We start from the raw sequence: 16,028 nt of genomic DNA, 5'->3' as shown, positions 1-16,028 counted from the left end.
ACTGTAATTTCTGTAAAACTGTCTTCAAGGACTCTAGCTCTCATTTTATCAGTGGACCTTATGCAAAAACCCACATGGGAATTTTTCCAGCGCCTAGCACTAACAGAAAATGTCTTTTAGCATCAGTAGTTCAGAGCTTCTAATGATAGAGAATACATTATTAAACATTTCCCATCTTGGTATCTAGGAACGTCAGACTCAAGTTGTTTGCCCTGCTGTAATGACTTTTTTTTAGTTAACTGGACTCTCTAATATAAGGATATTCTTATTTCCTCTACCAAACCTAAATACCCATCACCAAAAACAAAGCACACATTAGTTATTTCGTTCTTTTTTTTTTAATAATAGTTTTATTGAGATACAATTCACATACCATACAACTCATATATCAAAAGTATACAATTCAGTGACTTTTAGTATATTTACAGAGCTGTGCATCCATCACCATAATCAATTTTAAAACATTTTCGTCACCCCCAAATAAAAACTTTAACCCCTTTTTTCCTTTCTGCCCTCCCTCCTTTTCCTCCAGTCCCAGGCAACTACTAATTCACTTCCTGCCTGTTTAGATTTACCTATTCTGGACAGTTCATATACACGATATCATACAGTATGTGGTCCTTTATGACTGGTTGTTTTTAATCTGTGTTTTAATTATAATTCCCTTAAACATTGTATAGAAGTAAAAACAAATATAATTTTTTAAAACTATGGAATGCCTCCTGTTTATGAAGTACTTCCTCTGCATGTTGCTACAGGGCAGAAGCTGGCGAACTCTCTGCTTGGGGCCATATGGTAGATAATCTAGGCTGTGTGGGCTGAACAGTCCCTGACAAAGCCCTCTTCCATTGAATCACAAAAGCAGCCTTAGACAGTGTGTAGAGAAGCAACAGGTTCCAGTAACATTTTATTACCAAAACAGGTGGCCAGACATAGTTTGCAGACACCCCTCTGGGATGAAAAAGAAAATGGTTCCCATCCAAATAAGGGTAAAAGGTAAAGTGAGGATACACGTAGTTCCTCACCTCAGGGCCTTCCCCTTTCTGTTACTTCTTCCTGCTCTCTCTCCTCTGTCTGGCCAGGCCAGCCCCTAATTCTTCTCCATGCTCCTCCTTTTCTCTAGATGAGATTAGATTCTTCTCATCTGCTCAGTAGGCTTTCTGTACAGAGTCCATAGCATTTCTCTTGATTATAATAAATATCTCGTGTGATAGATTGTTTAAAGTTTCTTTCCTCTATTGAAATGTAAGTATCTAACTTGATCACCACAGTAATCCCAGAACCTAACATAGTTCTTTGCATATAATTGTCACTCCAGTATTTGTTGAGTTTCTCAATCTGAGACATAGTGTTTGAAATGTGCCCTACATACAGATAAGAATATAGCAGAGCCTGGGCTTAGGGCTTTTGCCTGAATTATAAGGTGTTTCTGCTTCACCTACAGATGTTTGCCAAATTACTTATCTTCTCAGTGCTTCAATTACACGGTGTCAAAGGTTATCAGGGGGATTAAATGAGGTGGTACCTGTAAACCACTTAGCACAGTGAAGTGCTCAATCAACAAATGTCAGCTGTCATCCCAGAGGGAGTTTAGAGGCTTGTGCAGTACAAGGAAGGCTTTGCAAAGTTGTAGCAGCTGCCCTCAGAAGGGGTTTCAGTCTAATGGGAGTCCTGCCCAAACAAGAGGAAAAAGAAAACTTAATTCTTGGAATTTGTGGCTGGTATTACCTCATGGTGATCCATTCAGAAAAGTCAGGGCAGGATCAGGAATTCTTTGAAGCAGCAAGCAAGGAAATGACCAAGAACTAATCAAGAGTCCTAGGTTTAGCTCACCTTGTTCCAGCTGTGTGACCTAGGGCTTAACTGTATAACCTCTCTGAGCCCTCTCATTTTCAAAGTGTTCATCAAAACAACTGCCACATCTCCGATGAGACAACATAGGGGAAAGGACCGTGTATACTATAAAATGCTATATGTGCCAGTCTTATTCTTTTAGACGGCTGCAGAGCATTCCACAGTTCATTCCACAGAACATTCCATGTTCCATTTATACAGCGTGATTTATCCAGTATTTTCCCTATTGATGGAAATTGATATTATTGCCATTTTTCCGGTACTACAATAATTGTGTCTTTAAAGCCTTGCCTTATGTTTAATTCATTAGAATAAATATATTGTGCTAAGGATAATGAACATGGAAAAAAAAATTAACCCATGGGAAAAACTATATAAAGTAAAAGGGAATTAAACTAACGAAATAATGGCAATAAAAAATTTTAAAGATCTAAGTTTCTTTAATGTTAGCCGTAATCAAGAAAAAGCAAATTTGTCTACTGTTATGGAATTATGACCAATATATTCCTGTAACCAAATTTACATATTTACATTCCTGATAAAAATAATATATCAGTGGAGTGATTGTTTTATAAAGAATTCACAATAGTATATCTTTAAGTAGCAGGATTTTTAAAATAATTTTATTTATAACCAAGTTTTCTGGAATTTTTTAAATGTAAAATGCATTGTTTCTTTTATAAAGAAAATGTATTACTATTTTAAAAGCAGTCAAGTCACACAACCAGAACCAAATGCTTTGTTTTATTTTAGTTGCAATTCATCATATTGGCCTTCAAAAAAAAAAAACTTAGCAAATGTTCATTATCTATTTATTTATTTGTAAGTTATTTGTGTGTATGTATGTTAAAATCCAAAAAGGATTTAAAGCAGACAGCATTAGTCATTTTTTATTAAATTACCAGCAATGGGTAATTTGGGAGCTTATTTTCTTTACAAGCTTAAATTATGAAATTTATATAGAGTCAGTGCAGAAAATTTAGAAACTCTTGAAATTCACAAAAGAAAAGTTATCTGAGATTCCACCAAGCAAATGAACAGATCCTTTTTAAAATTACCTTAAAATGAACATGTTATTTTTGTCACTTTATATCTTTTTTTTTTTTTGCGGTACGCAGGCCTCTCACTGTTGTGGCCTCTCCCGTTGCGGAGCACAGGCTCCGGACGCGCAGGCTCAGCGGCCATGGCTCACGGGCCCAGCCGCTCCGCGGCATGTGGGATCTTCCCGTACCGGGGCACGAACCCGCGTCCCCCTGCATCGGCAGGCGGACTCTCAACCACTGAGCCAGCAGGGAAGCCCTATCATTATTTTTAAAAAGACAAAGGTTTATGTAAGGGGAGAATAGTATTTCTTCATTACTTTTCATTTTCAAATAGTCTATTTAAAGGTGAAGAGCAAGCACTTTGCCACAGAATATCTTGTCCATCCCATCTTCCCAGACAGCCCCTAAAACTCCTACTTAACACCACTTAACTGGCAAATCAGACTGAAGGAAAAAAGCAGTTGCTCCTTTTTGCTACTACAGTTTGCCGCTGTACTTGTAGAGGTTTTGCTTGTTTGCATTTGGTACATTTATCTTTGCAAATATCTTTTCCAACTTAAACTGCCTGCGAGAAAAGTTGAAGGTCCTTCCAGAATGGCAGAGTGTCTGCAGCCGGTCTTATTTTTGATCCCCTTCTTTCTTTAGACCTGGAGCCTCCCCCTCCTAGCAGATTACCCTGAGCCTTTTCCCTTCTTACACTCGTGGCCTACATTCCAGGAGATCAAGCCTGGCACATGTCAATGAATGTAGGTTTTATTTAGAAACATGACCACTTGTCACTCACTGCTCAGTGTCATATTGTCAGGCAGAGACTTACCAACATTTGTCTGGAGTGAGCATTTTCATACTTCCATACACAGACTGGGGAAACTTTCATCCCCACGCAGGATTTAGCCTTTTGCTCTGCAAACCTGACTTTTGCAAGTGGAAACTTCATGGTGGTGGCGGAAGATCCGTGTGCCCTGAGGATGGCAGAGGACGGCTGTGTGGACGCAGAGCTCCCCGATTGTAACTGCAGTGTCACAAGGCAGGCATCTCCTTGAGTTTCTTCCCTTGGGCATAGCTTTCATGTTACATGGGGGATGGATGCTGGAGCTTTAATCCGTAATTGTGTTGGCCAGTGTTACGTGGAGATGACTGGTGTGGGGAGATGGTTGGCCGTGGACTCCTCAGACTTATTTGTCGGTTTGTTTTCTTGTCTCCTGCTGGGCCTGCGGAGCTGGATGAAAAGGTCGATGGACTTTGTTATGGTTCAGTATCTACTTGTCTTGGGACTGGATGCATCATACGAGGAGTATGGTTACAGTAGAGAGCCCGAGACACAGGAAAGAGATTCAGAAAAAGATTCAGTGGAAAGATCCTGTTAGTCCACCATCTGCTATTTAAAGGACGGGCTCCTTCTGAAACTGAAATTCAGTCATGGCCAGTTCGCAGCTTTGTAGCTGAAAGCGTTCCTTTAATAAATAAAAATCTACTCATGTTTCAGGGGCCGGGAGGGTTTTGCGTGTGAGAGAAGGTTGTTTCTGTTTTATGTATGTCAGTAGGTTTTGGTCACTGACTAGTATAAAGGTTTTCAATGGTATGTGCAAAATATAGAAGGTTACATCTAAAATGGCAACTTAGTGCATTATACAAATGTTTACTTCATGATTTTTTTTCAGTTAGAATAACATTACATCAGGAATTTTCATTTTGTTTTTAAAAAATATTTTTCTTTTACCATAACATCCCCCAAACAAATCCCTTACTGATGAATAGAACTTATTAATGGTACTTTGGGTTCTTTTATATTGAGAATATGAATTTTTTTGTTTTGGTTTATGGATCTACTAAATTTGTTTGAAGGAAAGTAGTGAGGTATATATATGAAATACGTAGATATATATGTGTATATGTACGTATTCATGTGACAATATTTAGAAGCTGGACAACTGGATTTCATAGTAGAATCCTTCTCAAGAAAGGTCAAGTGTGCAGGAAACACACTGGACTCTGAAAGGGGAACCAGAGTGTAGGGACTTCAGATTCACCGGGCTTGCTAAACTTACCCAGACGTGTGACGTCCGTAAACACCTATTTTAAATTATAACCCTGTGTGCTACCAAAAGGAGTGTTGCTCAGACTTCTTACAGTGATAAATAAAACTATTGTGATGCTTCACCCAAGGATTTCCTTTAAAGAAATGATGAAAAAAAATGTGGGACGTTTCTCTTAAAGAAGAATGATCCTCGTCCTGCAAATACCAAGTTTAATAGCTCAAGGATGATGTATGGGGGCCTTAATGCCACACCTTCTCTCCGTTCACATCTGCTCCCCCCGACACACACACAATGTATTTTGCTATTTGTAGTCAAATACATTTTTTAAAAAATGAGAAAGGAGAACCACTTAAGCATTCACCCTCCCTGACTTTACTAAGATTTACACGTTCATTTGAAAGAGGAACTTGCCCCTAATAGACTGTATGAACAAGCATTTCCACGTCACGATGCCCTTGACATATTGCACTAACTGCTCTGACTGTTGGAATTCCTTCAATGTTATACAAGATTACTAATCCAGTAAAATATTTGGCTACTGTAGACAATATCCAATGGAACAGTGTTTACTTATATCCCTTTGTGCTTTGGATCTTTTGATCATTTTTGTCAGTGAATTTTGAACCAAGAAAATGAATGAATTTTAGTCCTTAGCAAACAGATCATTTGCAAATGTTGGACCTAGAGGAAAATTTAAGTATACATTTAATATCAAATAAATTAAATTAAAATATGTGAACAAAATAAGCAATATTTTAGTTAGAACACTAATTATTAATGTTTAGCAGGCATTTAAATAGTACCCGACTTTGTGCAAGGCAACAAGCTCAGTCTGGCAACCAAAAGTGGAAAGGGAAAACCCGAAGTGGAAATTCACAGTTCCAGCTTTCCAGGGAACTTCCCATGAGGAGCAGGAAGGTGAGCATTAATAATACCAGGAAGTTCGAACAAGGGCAAGAAGGAAGCAGGCACTGAGTGAAGTACCCTCCCAGCCTCCAGGTCCACACAAAACCCTGATGGTGTCATGGGTTTTCTCTAAAACCCCATCCCGAAGCATAGTCAGCATTCAAATCCTATCAGACCTGAAGACAGGAAGCTGGTCAAGTGGGAGAGCTTCCTGAGAGGACATTCTTATTGGGGTAAAACCAAGATGGACAGCAGTGCAGTGAGCCATTCTTCAGTCCTATTCCAATGGGTTTATTGATTGTAGGCTGTCCTTTCCACCTGGGACACTAAAGCAGGATGGCCAAGGTCATGTTAAATCCTAAGCCCGCACCATGGTCGTTGGTAGAATGTGTACCCCGAACTTTATACCCAGTAGCTGCTCAAAAACTGTCATTCAGTGACTGACGCTCAAGTGAATTTTGTCTGACATATGAGATACATGTAAGTGCGTTGTATGTAACAGTTCTTGGAATTATTTTTCAAGGCTAATGCCTTGAAATGCCCTAGAGACAGAGTACAAATTGTACTTATAAAGCTAATTAGAAAAGTATTATCTTGAATGGAATTATGAATTATTATAACATATTGCAATGCATGTTTTCTGTTCCCTTTCAATCCTATATATTGTGGAACGTGAACATAATTTTTTAAATGCACATTTTTTAAAACAATATAAGGTAATGCACCTCAGCATGCCTTTATACACTGATCAAATATAGGGATTTTTATTATAATTATTGAAATACAGATATTATTATCAAGAACCAACCGTCGTGAAAATACTTTTAAGCATTTGTATGACAGAGGAAAAGTGATGGTGTCATGACTGGATTTTCATTTGAGAGAGAAACATTGATTTATAGAAACTGTAATAGAAGTGATGATATCCATTTTAAGCAATTGAAAATGAATAAAGGGGCTTCCCTGGTGGCGCAGTGGTTGAGAGTCCGCCTGCCGATGCAGGGGACACGGGTTCGTGCCCCGGTCCGGGAAGATCCCACATGCCGCGGAGCGGCTGGGCCCGTGAGCCATGGCCGCTGAGCCTGCGCGTCCGGAGCCTGTGCTCTGCAACGAGAGAGGCCACAGCAGTGAGAGGCCCGCGTACCGCAAAAAAAAGAATAAAAATTCTCAAAATACTTTGGTTATGAGACAGTTTCTTCAGAGAGGTGGCTCCTGACCAGAGAAGCCTATCATAATCATCTGGGGAGGCACGGAGGGCGGGGAGAAGGTGGGAAGAGAGTTAGCAGTGGCACGTGTGGATGGAAAGCACCCCTAAGTGGTCCAGTACCGGTCCCAGCTTGAGAATCACTTCTTTACTCTCTGGAAGTAATAGAGTTGAGAAATAGTAGGTGATTCTGAGTGCAAGTTGTCTGTCTTTGAGAACATTCTATCGCAGATCCCTGCCTTGAAATATATCACATCCTTAGAGTTTTGGGGGGGTGGTTGTTTTGTTTTGTTTTGTTTCTTGGCTGCACTGCGCAGCATGTGGGATCTTACTTCCCCGACAAGGGATCCAACCTGTGCCCCTTGCAGTGGAAACTCAGAGTTTAACCACTGGACCGCCAGGGAACTCCCTATCACATCCCTAGATTTTTTTTTTTTTCTTACAATTTTATTTTATTTTATATTTTTTTCTTAAGATTTTTATTGGAGTATAATTGCTTTACAATGGTGTATTAGTTTCTGCTTTAGAACAAAGTGAATCAGTTATACATATGCATATATCCCCATATCTCTTCCCTCTTGCATCTCCCTCCCTCCCACCCTCCCTATCCCACCCTTCTAGCTGGTCACAAAGCACCGAGCTAATCTCCCTGTGCTATGCGACTGCTTCCCACTAGCTAGCTATTTTACATTTGGTAGTGTATATATGTCCATATATACACTACCACTCTCTCACTTTGTCCCAGCTTACCCTTCCCCATTCCCATGTCCTCAAGTCCATTCTCTAGTAGGTCTGCGTCTTTATTCCCATCTTGCCCCTAGGTTCTTCATGACCATTTTTTTTTTTTTTTTAGATTCCATATATATGTGTTAGCATTATGGTATTTGTTTTTCTCTTTCTGACTTACTTCACTCTGTATGACAGACTCTAGGTCCATCCACCTCACTACAAATAACTCAATTTCATTTCTTTTTATGGCTGAGTAATATTCCATTGTATATATTTGCCACATCTTCTTTATCCATTCATCTATCAGTGGACACTTAGGTTGCTTCCATGTCCTGGCTATTGTAAATAGAGCTGCAGTGAACATTGTGGTACATGATTCTTTTTGAATTATGGTTTTCTTAGGGTATATGCCCAGTAGTGGGATTGCTGCGTCGTGTGGTAATTCTATTTTTAGTTTTTTAAGGAACCTCCATACTGTTCGCCATAGTGGCTGTATCAATTTACATTCCCACCAACAGTGTCTCAGGGTTCCCTTTTCTCCACACCCTCTCCAGCATTTATTGTTTCTAGATTTTTTGATGATGGCCATTCTGACTGGTGTGAGATGATACCTCATTGTAGTTTTGATTTGCATTTCTCTAATGATTAATGATGTTGAGCATTCTTTCATGTGTTTGTTGGCAATCTGTATATCTTCATTGGAGAAATGTCTATGTAGGCCTTCTGCCCGTGTTTGGATTGGGTTGTTTGTTTTTTCGATATTGAGCTGCATGAGCTGCTTGTAAATTTTGGAGATTAATCCTTTGTCAGTTGCTTCATTTGCAAATATTTTCTCCCAGTCTGAGGGTTGTCTTGTGGTCTTGTTTATGGTTTCCTTTGCTGTGCAAAAGTATTTAAGTTTCATTAGGTCCCATTTGTTTATTTTTGTTTTTATTTCCATTTCTCCAGGATGTGGGTCAAAAGGATCTTGCTGTGATTTATGTCATAGAGTGTTCTGCCTATGTTTTCCTCTAAGAATTTGATAGTGTCTGGCCTTACATTTAGGTCTTTAATCCATTTTGAGTTTATTTTTGTGTATGGTGTTAGGGAGTGTTCTAATTTCATTCTTTTCCATGTAGCTGTCCAGTTTTCCCAGCACCACTTATTGAAGAGGCTGTCTTTTCTCCATTGTATATTCTTGCCTCCTGTGTCAAAGATAAGGTGACCATATGTGTGTGGGTTTATCTCTGGGCTTCCTATCATGTTCCATTGATCTATATTTTTTTGTGTGCCAGTACCATACTGTCTTGATTACTGTAGCTTTGTAGTATTGTTTGAAGTCAGGGAGCCTGATTTCTCCAGCTCTGTTTTTCTTTCTCAAGATTGCTTTGGCTGTTCGGGGTCTTTTGTGTTTCCATACAAATTGTGAAATTTTTTGTTCTAGTTCTGTGAAAAATGCCAGTGGTAGTTTGATAGGGATTACATTGAATGTGTAGATTGCTTTGGGTAGTATAGTCATTTTCACAATGTTGATTCTTCCAATCCAAGAACATGGTATATCTCTCCATCTGTTTGTGTCATCTTTAATTTCTTTCATCAGTGTCTTATAATTTTCTGCATACAGGACTTTTGTCTCCTTAGGTAGGTTTATTCCTAGGTATTTTATTCTTTTTGTTGCAATGATAAATGGGAGTGTTTTCTTGATTTCACTTTCAGATTTTTCATCATTAGTGTATAGGAATGCAAGAGATTTCTGTACATTAATTTTGTATCCTTCTACTTTACCAAATTCATTGATTAGCTCTAGTAGTATTCTGGTAGCATCTTTAGGATTCTCTATGTATAGTATCATGTCATCTGCAAACAGTGACAGCTTTACTTCTTTTCCGATTTGGATTCCTTTTATTTCTTTTTCTTCTCTGATTGCTGTGGATAAGACTTCCAAAACTATGTTGAATATTAGTGGTGAGAGTGGGCAACCTTGTCTTGTTCCTGATCTTAGTAGAAATGCTTTCAGTTTTTCACCATTGAGGATGATGTTGGCTGTGGGATTGTCATATATGGCCTTTATTATGTTGAGGTAAGTTTCCTCTATGCCTACTTTCTGGAGGGTTTTTATCATAAATGGGTGTTGATGTTTGTCGAAAGCTTTCTCTGCATGTATTGAGATGATCATATGGTTTTTCTCCTTCGATTTGTTAATATGGTGTTTCACATTGATTGATTTGTGTATATTGAAGAATCCTTGTATTCCTGGGGTAAACCCCACTTGATCATGGTGTATGGCCCTTTTAATGTGCTGTTGGATTCTGTTTGCTAGTATTTTGTTGAGGAGTTTTGCATCTGTGTTCATCAGTGATATTGGTCTGTAGTTTCCTTTTTTTGTGACATCTTTGTCTGGTTTTGGTATCAGGGTGATGGTGGCCTCGTAGATTGAGTCTGGGAGTGTTCCTCCCTCTCCTATATTTTGGAAGAGTTTGCGAAGGATAGGTGTTAGCTCTTCTCTAAATGTTTGATAGAATTCTCCTGTGAAGCCATCTGGTCCTGGGCTTTTGTTTGTTGGAAGATTTTTAATCACAGTTTCAATTTCAGTGCTTGTGATTGGTCTGTTCATATTTTCTATTTCTTCCTGGTTCAGTCTTGGAAGATTCCTAGAGTTTTAAAAGACATGTTGGTTGCTCTTGACATGTTTTCCAATCAGATACCTCTTTAGTTGAACCAAGTTTTCAACTCGGAGATGGAGATGTTTTGCTTATCTGCCATTCATTTCTATTAGGAGCAGTGTCAGTAAGGTGACCACATGCCCTGAACCAAAAGGTGGAAAGTATAAAAAAACTTACGGTCTAAAAGCAGAATTGAATTTTAAGTAAGGGTTGTACCAGAAATCATTGATCATGTGCTCCTCCTCCACATCGCCTTTCGTTTTAGAGCCATCTATGTACATACATCCAGTCAGCCATGTCAGGCCCTCAACAGGGACTCAGTAGTCGATTTTTGCTACTATTTCCTGGTAATAATAGAGTTGAGAAGTACTATCTGTGTCCCTCCCAAATTCCTGCTGACACCCTGCCCTCACTGGGAAATAACTTTTCAAATCTAATTTATCTATCCCTGCTCTACGCCCTTGATCCTGCCTCCTGTGCATCCTCACTCCACCATCTGTATTCATCTGTAATTTCTCTCCTTTTTCTTCTGTCTTTGGCTCCTTCCTCATGAGTTCCTTTTTCTCTGCCTAAAAGCATTCTAAACGATTCCAAAACATTAAACTACATTAAACAAAACAAACAAACAAAAAATCAGTTTTTTCTTGTAGCCAGATAGATCATTCTACAGGATTCATACTGTATTTACTTACCTTCGCTGCCTACTTTTTTAAAATAATTAACAATCCTCTTTCATTATAAGTGTATTTCTCTCAAATGCATCCTGTTTTCTGTTTCCATAGCCCTTGCTGAACTATTCACTTAGGGTCAGCAGACCTCTTCTAATGAATGGCTCTTTTTAGGCCTCATCAACTACCTTGCTCTGCCTTTGACAAAGTAGACCCATGATTCCAAACTTAAGCATGCCTAGGGCTTACTTGGAGTGCTTGCTAAGTGTAAATTCCCTGGCCACACCCCCAGAGGTTCTGACTCAATAGGACTGGGTTGGTGCCTAAGAATCTGCATTTATGTGAGGCAAACCAGGTGAAATCTAATGAAGAAGGCATTCAAATCACACTGTGACCAACACTTTCTTCTTTTTTTTAATTATTTTTAATTGAATGTATTTGACACACAACATTGTGTAAATTTAAGGTAAAATTAAGGTAAATTTAAGCTTGTTACTTTGATACATTGATATAATGTAATATGATTGCCATTGTAGCGATATTTATCACATTACAAAATTAGAGTACAATATTGTTGTTTATACTCACTTTACTGTGCATTAGATCTCTAGGGTTTATTTACTACTCGTTGCAAGTTTGTACCCTAAACTACCATCAGTCCTATCCCCCGCCCACCACCAATTCTTTCTTGAAACATTTCCTGCCTTTAGTTTTATGCTACACTTCCCTGCTTCACCTCCTTCCTTTCTGATTATTTTTTCTTCAACTGTGATTCCTCCTTCTTTAACCTTTTTAAACTCATTCTTCTTAGTCCAACCCCTTTCAGGATGAAACACATCCTTTCACAGGGCTTCAACTCTATGCCAGCAGTATGTAAATCAATGCAATAAACTTCGTCGTCTCTTCTGGACCTAAGAACTATATTTCCATACATGTCTAGCTGATCCCACAGACTCATCATACCCCAAACTTAATGCACCATTAATCCCAAGAACTTGCTCCTCATTCCTGTATCCTCTGAGGCAACAGCATCTATCTAGTCACCCAACTGGAAAAGACATCATTTCTTAACTCCTTCTGCCTCACGTCATGTCGGTTCGTGAATTTAGCAATCCGCTCCTCAACTCTATCCCCACTGTTTCCAGGTGTAGGCTTTTGATGCAAACTGCTTGGACTATGTACTTCCTGAATGAGCTCTTACCACAGCCTTGCCTCAGACTTAGGCACTCAGAATCAAAACTCATCTTAACATTCCTCTGCTAATAGATCTTGGGAAAGTTCTTATTTATCTTTGAAACTACATACAAATCCATTGTCATGTCACTGTGGGAGTTTTATAATCTTGCTCCCATCCACCCATCAGTCTTACCTCTTCCTCTGACCACTTCTGTCTTTCCTGTTTCTCTTCCCCGTGCGTCCACCACTGATCTCCTTGGCATTGTGACACTATTTACCTTCACAATCTCTGCTCTTCTTCATTGTTTCCTAGGCCAGAAATGTTCTGCTTGGCTTGTATCCACCTCTCAAGATGCAGCTCACATGTCATTTCTTCACTTTCCTTCTTTCCTCAAAGTCTAAGCTCCTCAAAGGCAAGGATGAAGCTTTAGTCATCACTGTTTATCTGTCACCTAGCACCATACATCTTGGTAGGAGGAATAAAGAAATGAACAAATGGTAAATGAATGAATGATTACTGAACATGGCCAGACAGAATTGATCACTCTTTATTTATTAGCCAGAGACTTCGTTCACTTCTTTAGTTTAGTTCTTACCACACTTTGTTATATTTCATTCTTTCCATGTTCAGATTTCTGGTCAGATTGTACATTTTATTAAGAAAATAATCACATCTGATTTCTTTTGTCTTTCTGGCATCTTAACATTTAAAGTGTCCACGGATGATTGTTAGAGAAATGACAATTCTTAAAGGAATGAGTTTTTACTCCTTCCTGGCGAGAATGGGAGAATAGTTATTTGTCGTTATTTTTTAAGCATGCTATGTAGTGAATACTATACTGAATTAGGCTCTTCAGGTGGAAGATTGGGTACCTGCCCTCTGCCACTTACAATCCAACAGGTTCTTAGTTACCTTTAACGTGATATGGCATCATTAAAGCTCAAATTGCGTAAGTGCATGTGATATCTCACTGACAGTTTTATCTTCAGTATGCTTTCTTCTTTTGACTGAGTTTCTGCCACAATATTGCTGAAATACATCCCACAGGGGGTGAAGTGATTAGAACCATGGATGTGTAATCTGTTTGGTGACAATCCATTGGAAAGGTTAACTTTTTCCTCCCAGTTATTCTTCATAGTAGTATAAATTATATTATTTGCAAAACTCAAGTAGTATAGATTATATTATTTGTGAAAGTAATAATTTCTATGACAACCATGAGGTTTCTATCACTGTTATATTAGTATAGCTGTGCTGAGTATAACCATGGTTGATATTTTTTTAATGTTTCCCATGTACTGGCACCCTCTGTCATTCACCTCATTTAAATCTCACAAGTACTCTTACTTCATTTCCATTTTATAGACAAAGAAACAGAGACACAGGAGGGGTGTACAGCTGCCCACAGTCACACAGCCAGTAGGTGGCTGAGCCAGGCTGGACACTGGCTTTAGACCCAATGCTGGCTTCTGCTCATGAGGGAAACATGAGTGAAGCCTCTCACTGAAGTTGATGTCTCTCCTTCTCTGCCCCCAGGGTAAAGAAGCTGAAGGAGACCCTGGTCGCCGTACAGCAGCTGGATAAAAACATGAGCAGCCTGAGAACGTGGCTGGCCCACATAGAGTCAGAGCTGGCCAAGCCGATCGTCTACGATTCCTGTGACTCAGAAGAAATACAGAAAAAGCTTAACAAGCAGCAGGTAAAATGTAAAACAATGGAAGGAAACTTAATAGGTTCTTGAAAATCTGTCCTCCTGGCCAGAATAGAGACATGATTGTGAGATGGTGAATTGGGATGGAAAATCTGGAGGAAGCTGGGCAGGACTGGTGAGAAAGGGAAGGCATTGGCTAGAGAGGTGTTTGGGGCAAATAGGTTCCATCTCCTCACAAAGTTGACTCTTAAGAAGGTCTGCCATCGTAGGGTTAATGTCACTGGTCTGCCAAGAAGCCATCCTAAGATGGTAGGTTAGGTTGAGCTGCAATAATGTATCCAGACCAGTGCTGACAGTTTTGTTTATTTGTGGGTCGCTAACTCACAACCATGGACTTAGAAACGAGCCTTTTTCTTTTTTCTGCGTACAGCCTTTGGAGAAAGATCACAGTGCATACTTAGAGTTTTTAGAGTCTAACATAATTTTGTTTTGCAAGGAGGATTGCATGACCTGCAGACCATATACTGTAATGTCATCTTCATGTGTGTAGCAAATAAAGCAGAATACACAACCCAGCAAAGCAAAAGAGGGTGACCCTGAAAAATACGTACAGAAGGGATTTTCACTTCCCACTCCCCTTGCTTATTCTTACTCAGCACAGTAGACTCCAGCTGTCAGTAATAAACACCATAAATCCCCCATAAGAAGTATTGCTACTTCATGCTTTTAGATTGTCCTTGAAAATTCGGCCTGTGCTCTGGTTACTTCCATTACATTAAGCCATTATATTCAAGTTGCTTAACTTTAAAAAAATGTATAAACAGACCTATTTCTTTAGTCCTATGAAGTAGTTTATGTATTTTATTTTACAAAGAGAACAGTTATTAAAATACAGTTTTTAGGTGTTGGATGTTTAAATTAGCATTTATTTTTAAAGAACTTGTTAGCAGGACATTTTTCAATTTTCTGTAAGATTAAAACCCTCTGATGGACTCTCTGATGTTTGAAATTCTGATGATTAACTCTGGGGGTTGTGGTTGACCTCCAGCTCCCCCACATTCTCCTGGAGAACATGGTAATGATATCTACATGTGACAAGAGTTAAAATGTTAATGACCAGTATTGTAATTTAGCAAATGTAAGAAAATCAAAACAGTATCTAGTTAAGTATGGGAAATTGATTATACACATCCGTAGTAGCAGCCACTACTAAAACCCTAATCAAATAAAAGGTCAAAACCTACGATGGCAAAAAGAACAGAAGAGAAGATGATAGAGCTGCCAGACATGCGAGAGAATTTGGAAGGTGGAAAGCAGACAGATGAACAGTGATGGTGTTAGCAGAGTGGAGGATGGAGAAAGCTGATTCACGCCGCAGAGTTCCCAAAACACTCACCCAGGAAGTGGAGCTATCAAGTCTGTGGGGCTTTAAAGGGAAAATGGCGTGAAAGCCTGAGAAAAGAGTGGTGAGATGAGCAGATTTCCCCTAAGCCCAGCTAGTCAGGCAGCTCTGCTTTGTTGACTCTCTGGAGAAGGCCATCCAGAGGGACTTGGGATTCGATGACACAGGACGCCATCTGTGCTGGAGCCACTCTGTTAAAAACAGAGGGATTAAGTGAAAGACTCTGTGCCAAACCCCACAGCATCGCCTCTCATGAGGTCACTAGCCAGGTTTATGCTGCAGCCAGGATTTACACGCGAGTTTCAAAATCCAATTCAGTTACTCTGTAAAAGTCCCCCTGCCCCCAAAATAAAGTGGAAAGGAAGAAATTACCAAAGGAGTAATGCAGAAAAAGCATTCCCAAATTGAAAATTTACACACTTCTAGAACACAAACCCTACAGGTGCCCAGGAAAATTAAAAACAAAGCTATAATGAAATTTCAGAACATGGGGGATAAAAGAAGATTTTAAGGCTTCCAAGATGAAAAAGTTAGATTTCTCCAAAACAAGGATGGAAGCTAGTAGACAATGATGGAATGCCTTCAAAAAGCTGAGAAAATTTTTTATGATTTAGAATAATATATCTGCCATTTCATATATAAAATATTTACCTTCTGTGCACACATTCACAAGAAGCTAATGAAAGATATGCTCCATATACTGAAATGAGAGG

At 39.1% G+C, this 16,028-nt stretch overlaps 1 protein-coding gene across 17 annotated transcripts in view; it reads left to right on the top strand.

Moving 5' to 3' along the window:
* The window catches only part of SYNE1 (spectrin repeat containing nuclear envelope protein 1), a 454,201-nt gene that overhangs the window by 397,572 nt on the left and 40,601 nt on the right, over positions 1-16,028 (top strand). For all 17 annotated transcript variants that reach the window (XM_089922151.1, XM_089922158.1, XM_089922157.1 and 14 more), the window contains one exon: positions 13,799-13,961. In XM_089922151.1, coding sequence (XP_089778277.1) covers positions 13,799-13,961 — 163 coding nt within the window. The remainder of the gene's footprint in view (positions 1-13,798; positions 13,962-16,028) is intronic.

The sequence above is a fragment of the Delphinapterus leucas genome, chromosome 12 (assembly GCF_059928025.1).
Source record: "Delphinapterus leucas isolate spDelLeu-1000000601 "Yukka" chromosome 12, BTC_Dleu_Yukka2, whole genome shotgun sequence".
NCBI lineage: Eukaryota > Metazoa > Chordata > Mammalia > Artiodactyla > Monodontidae > Delphinapterus > Delphinapterus leucas.
The sequence above is the reverse complement of the archived record's forward strand: the minus strand, read 5'-3'. Positions and strand labels throughout refer to the sequence as shown.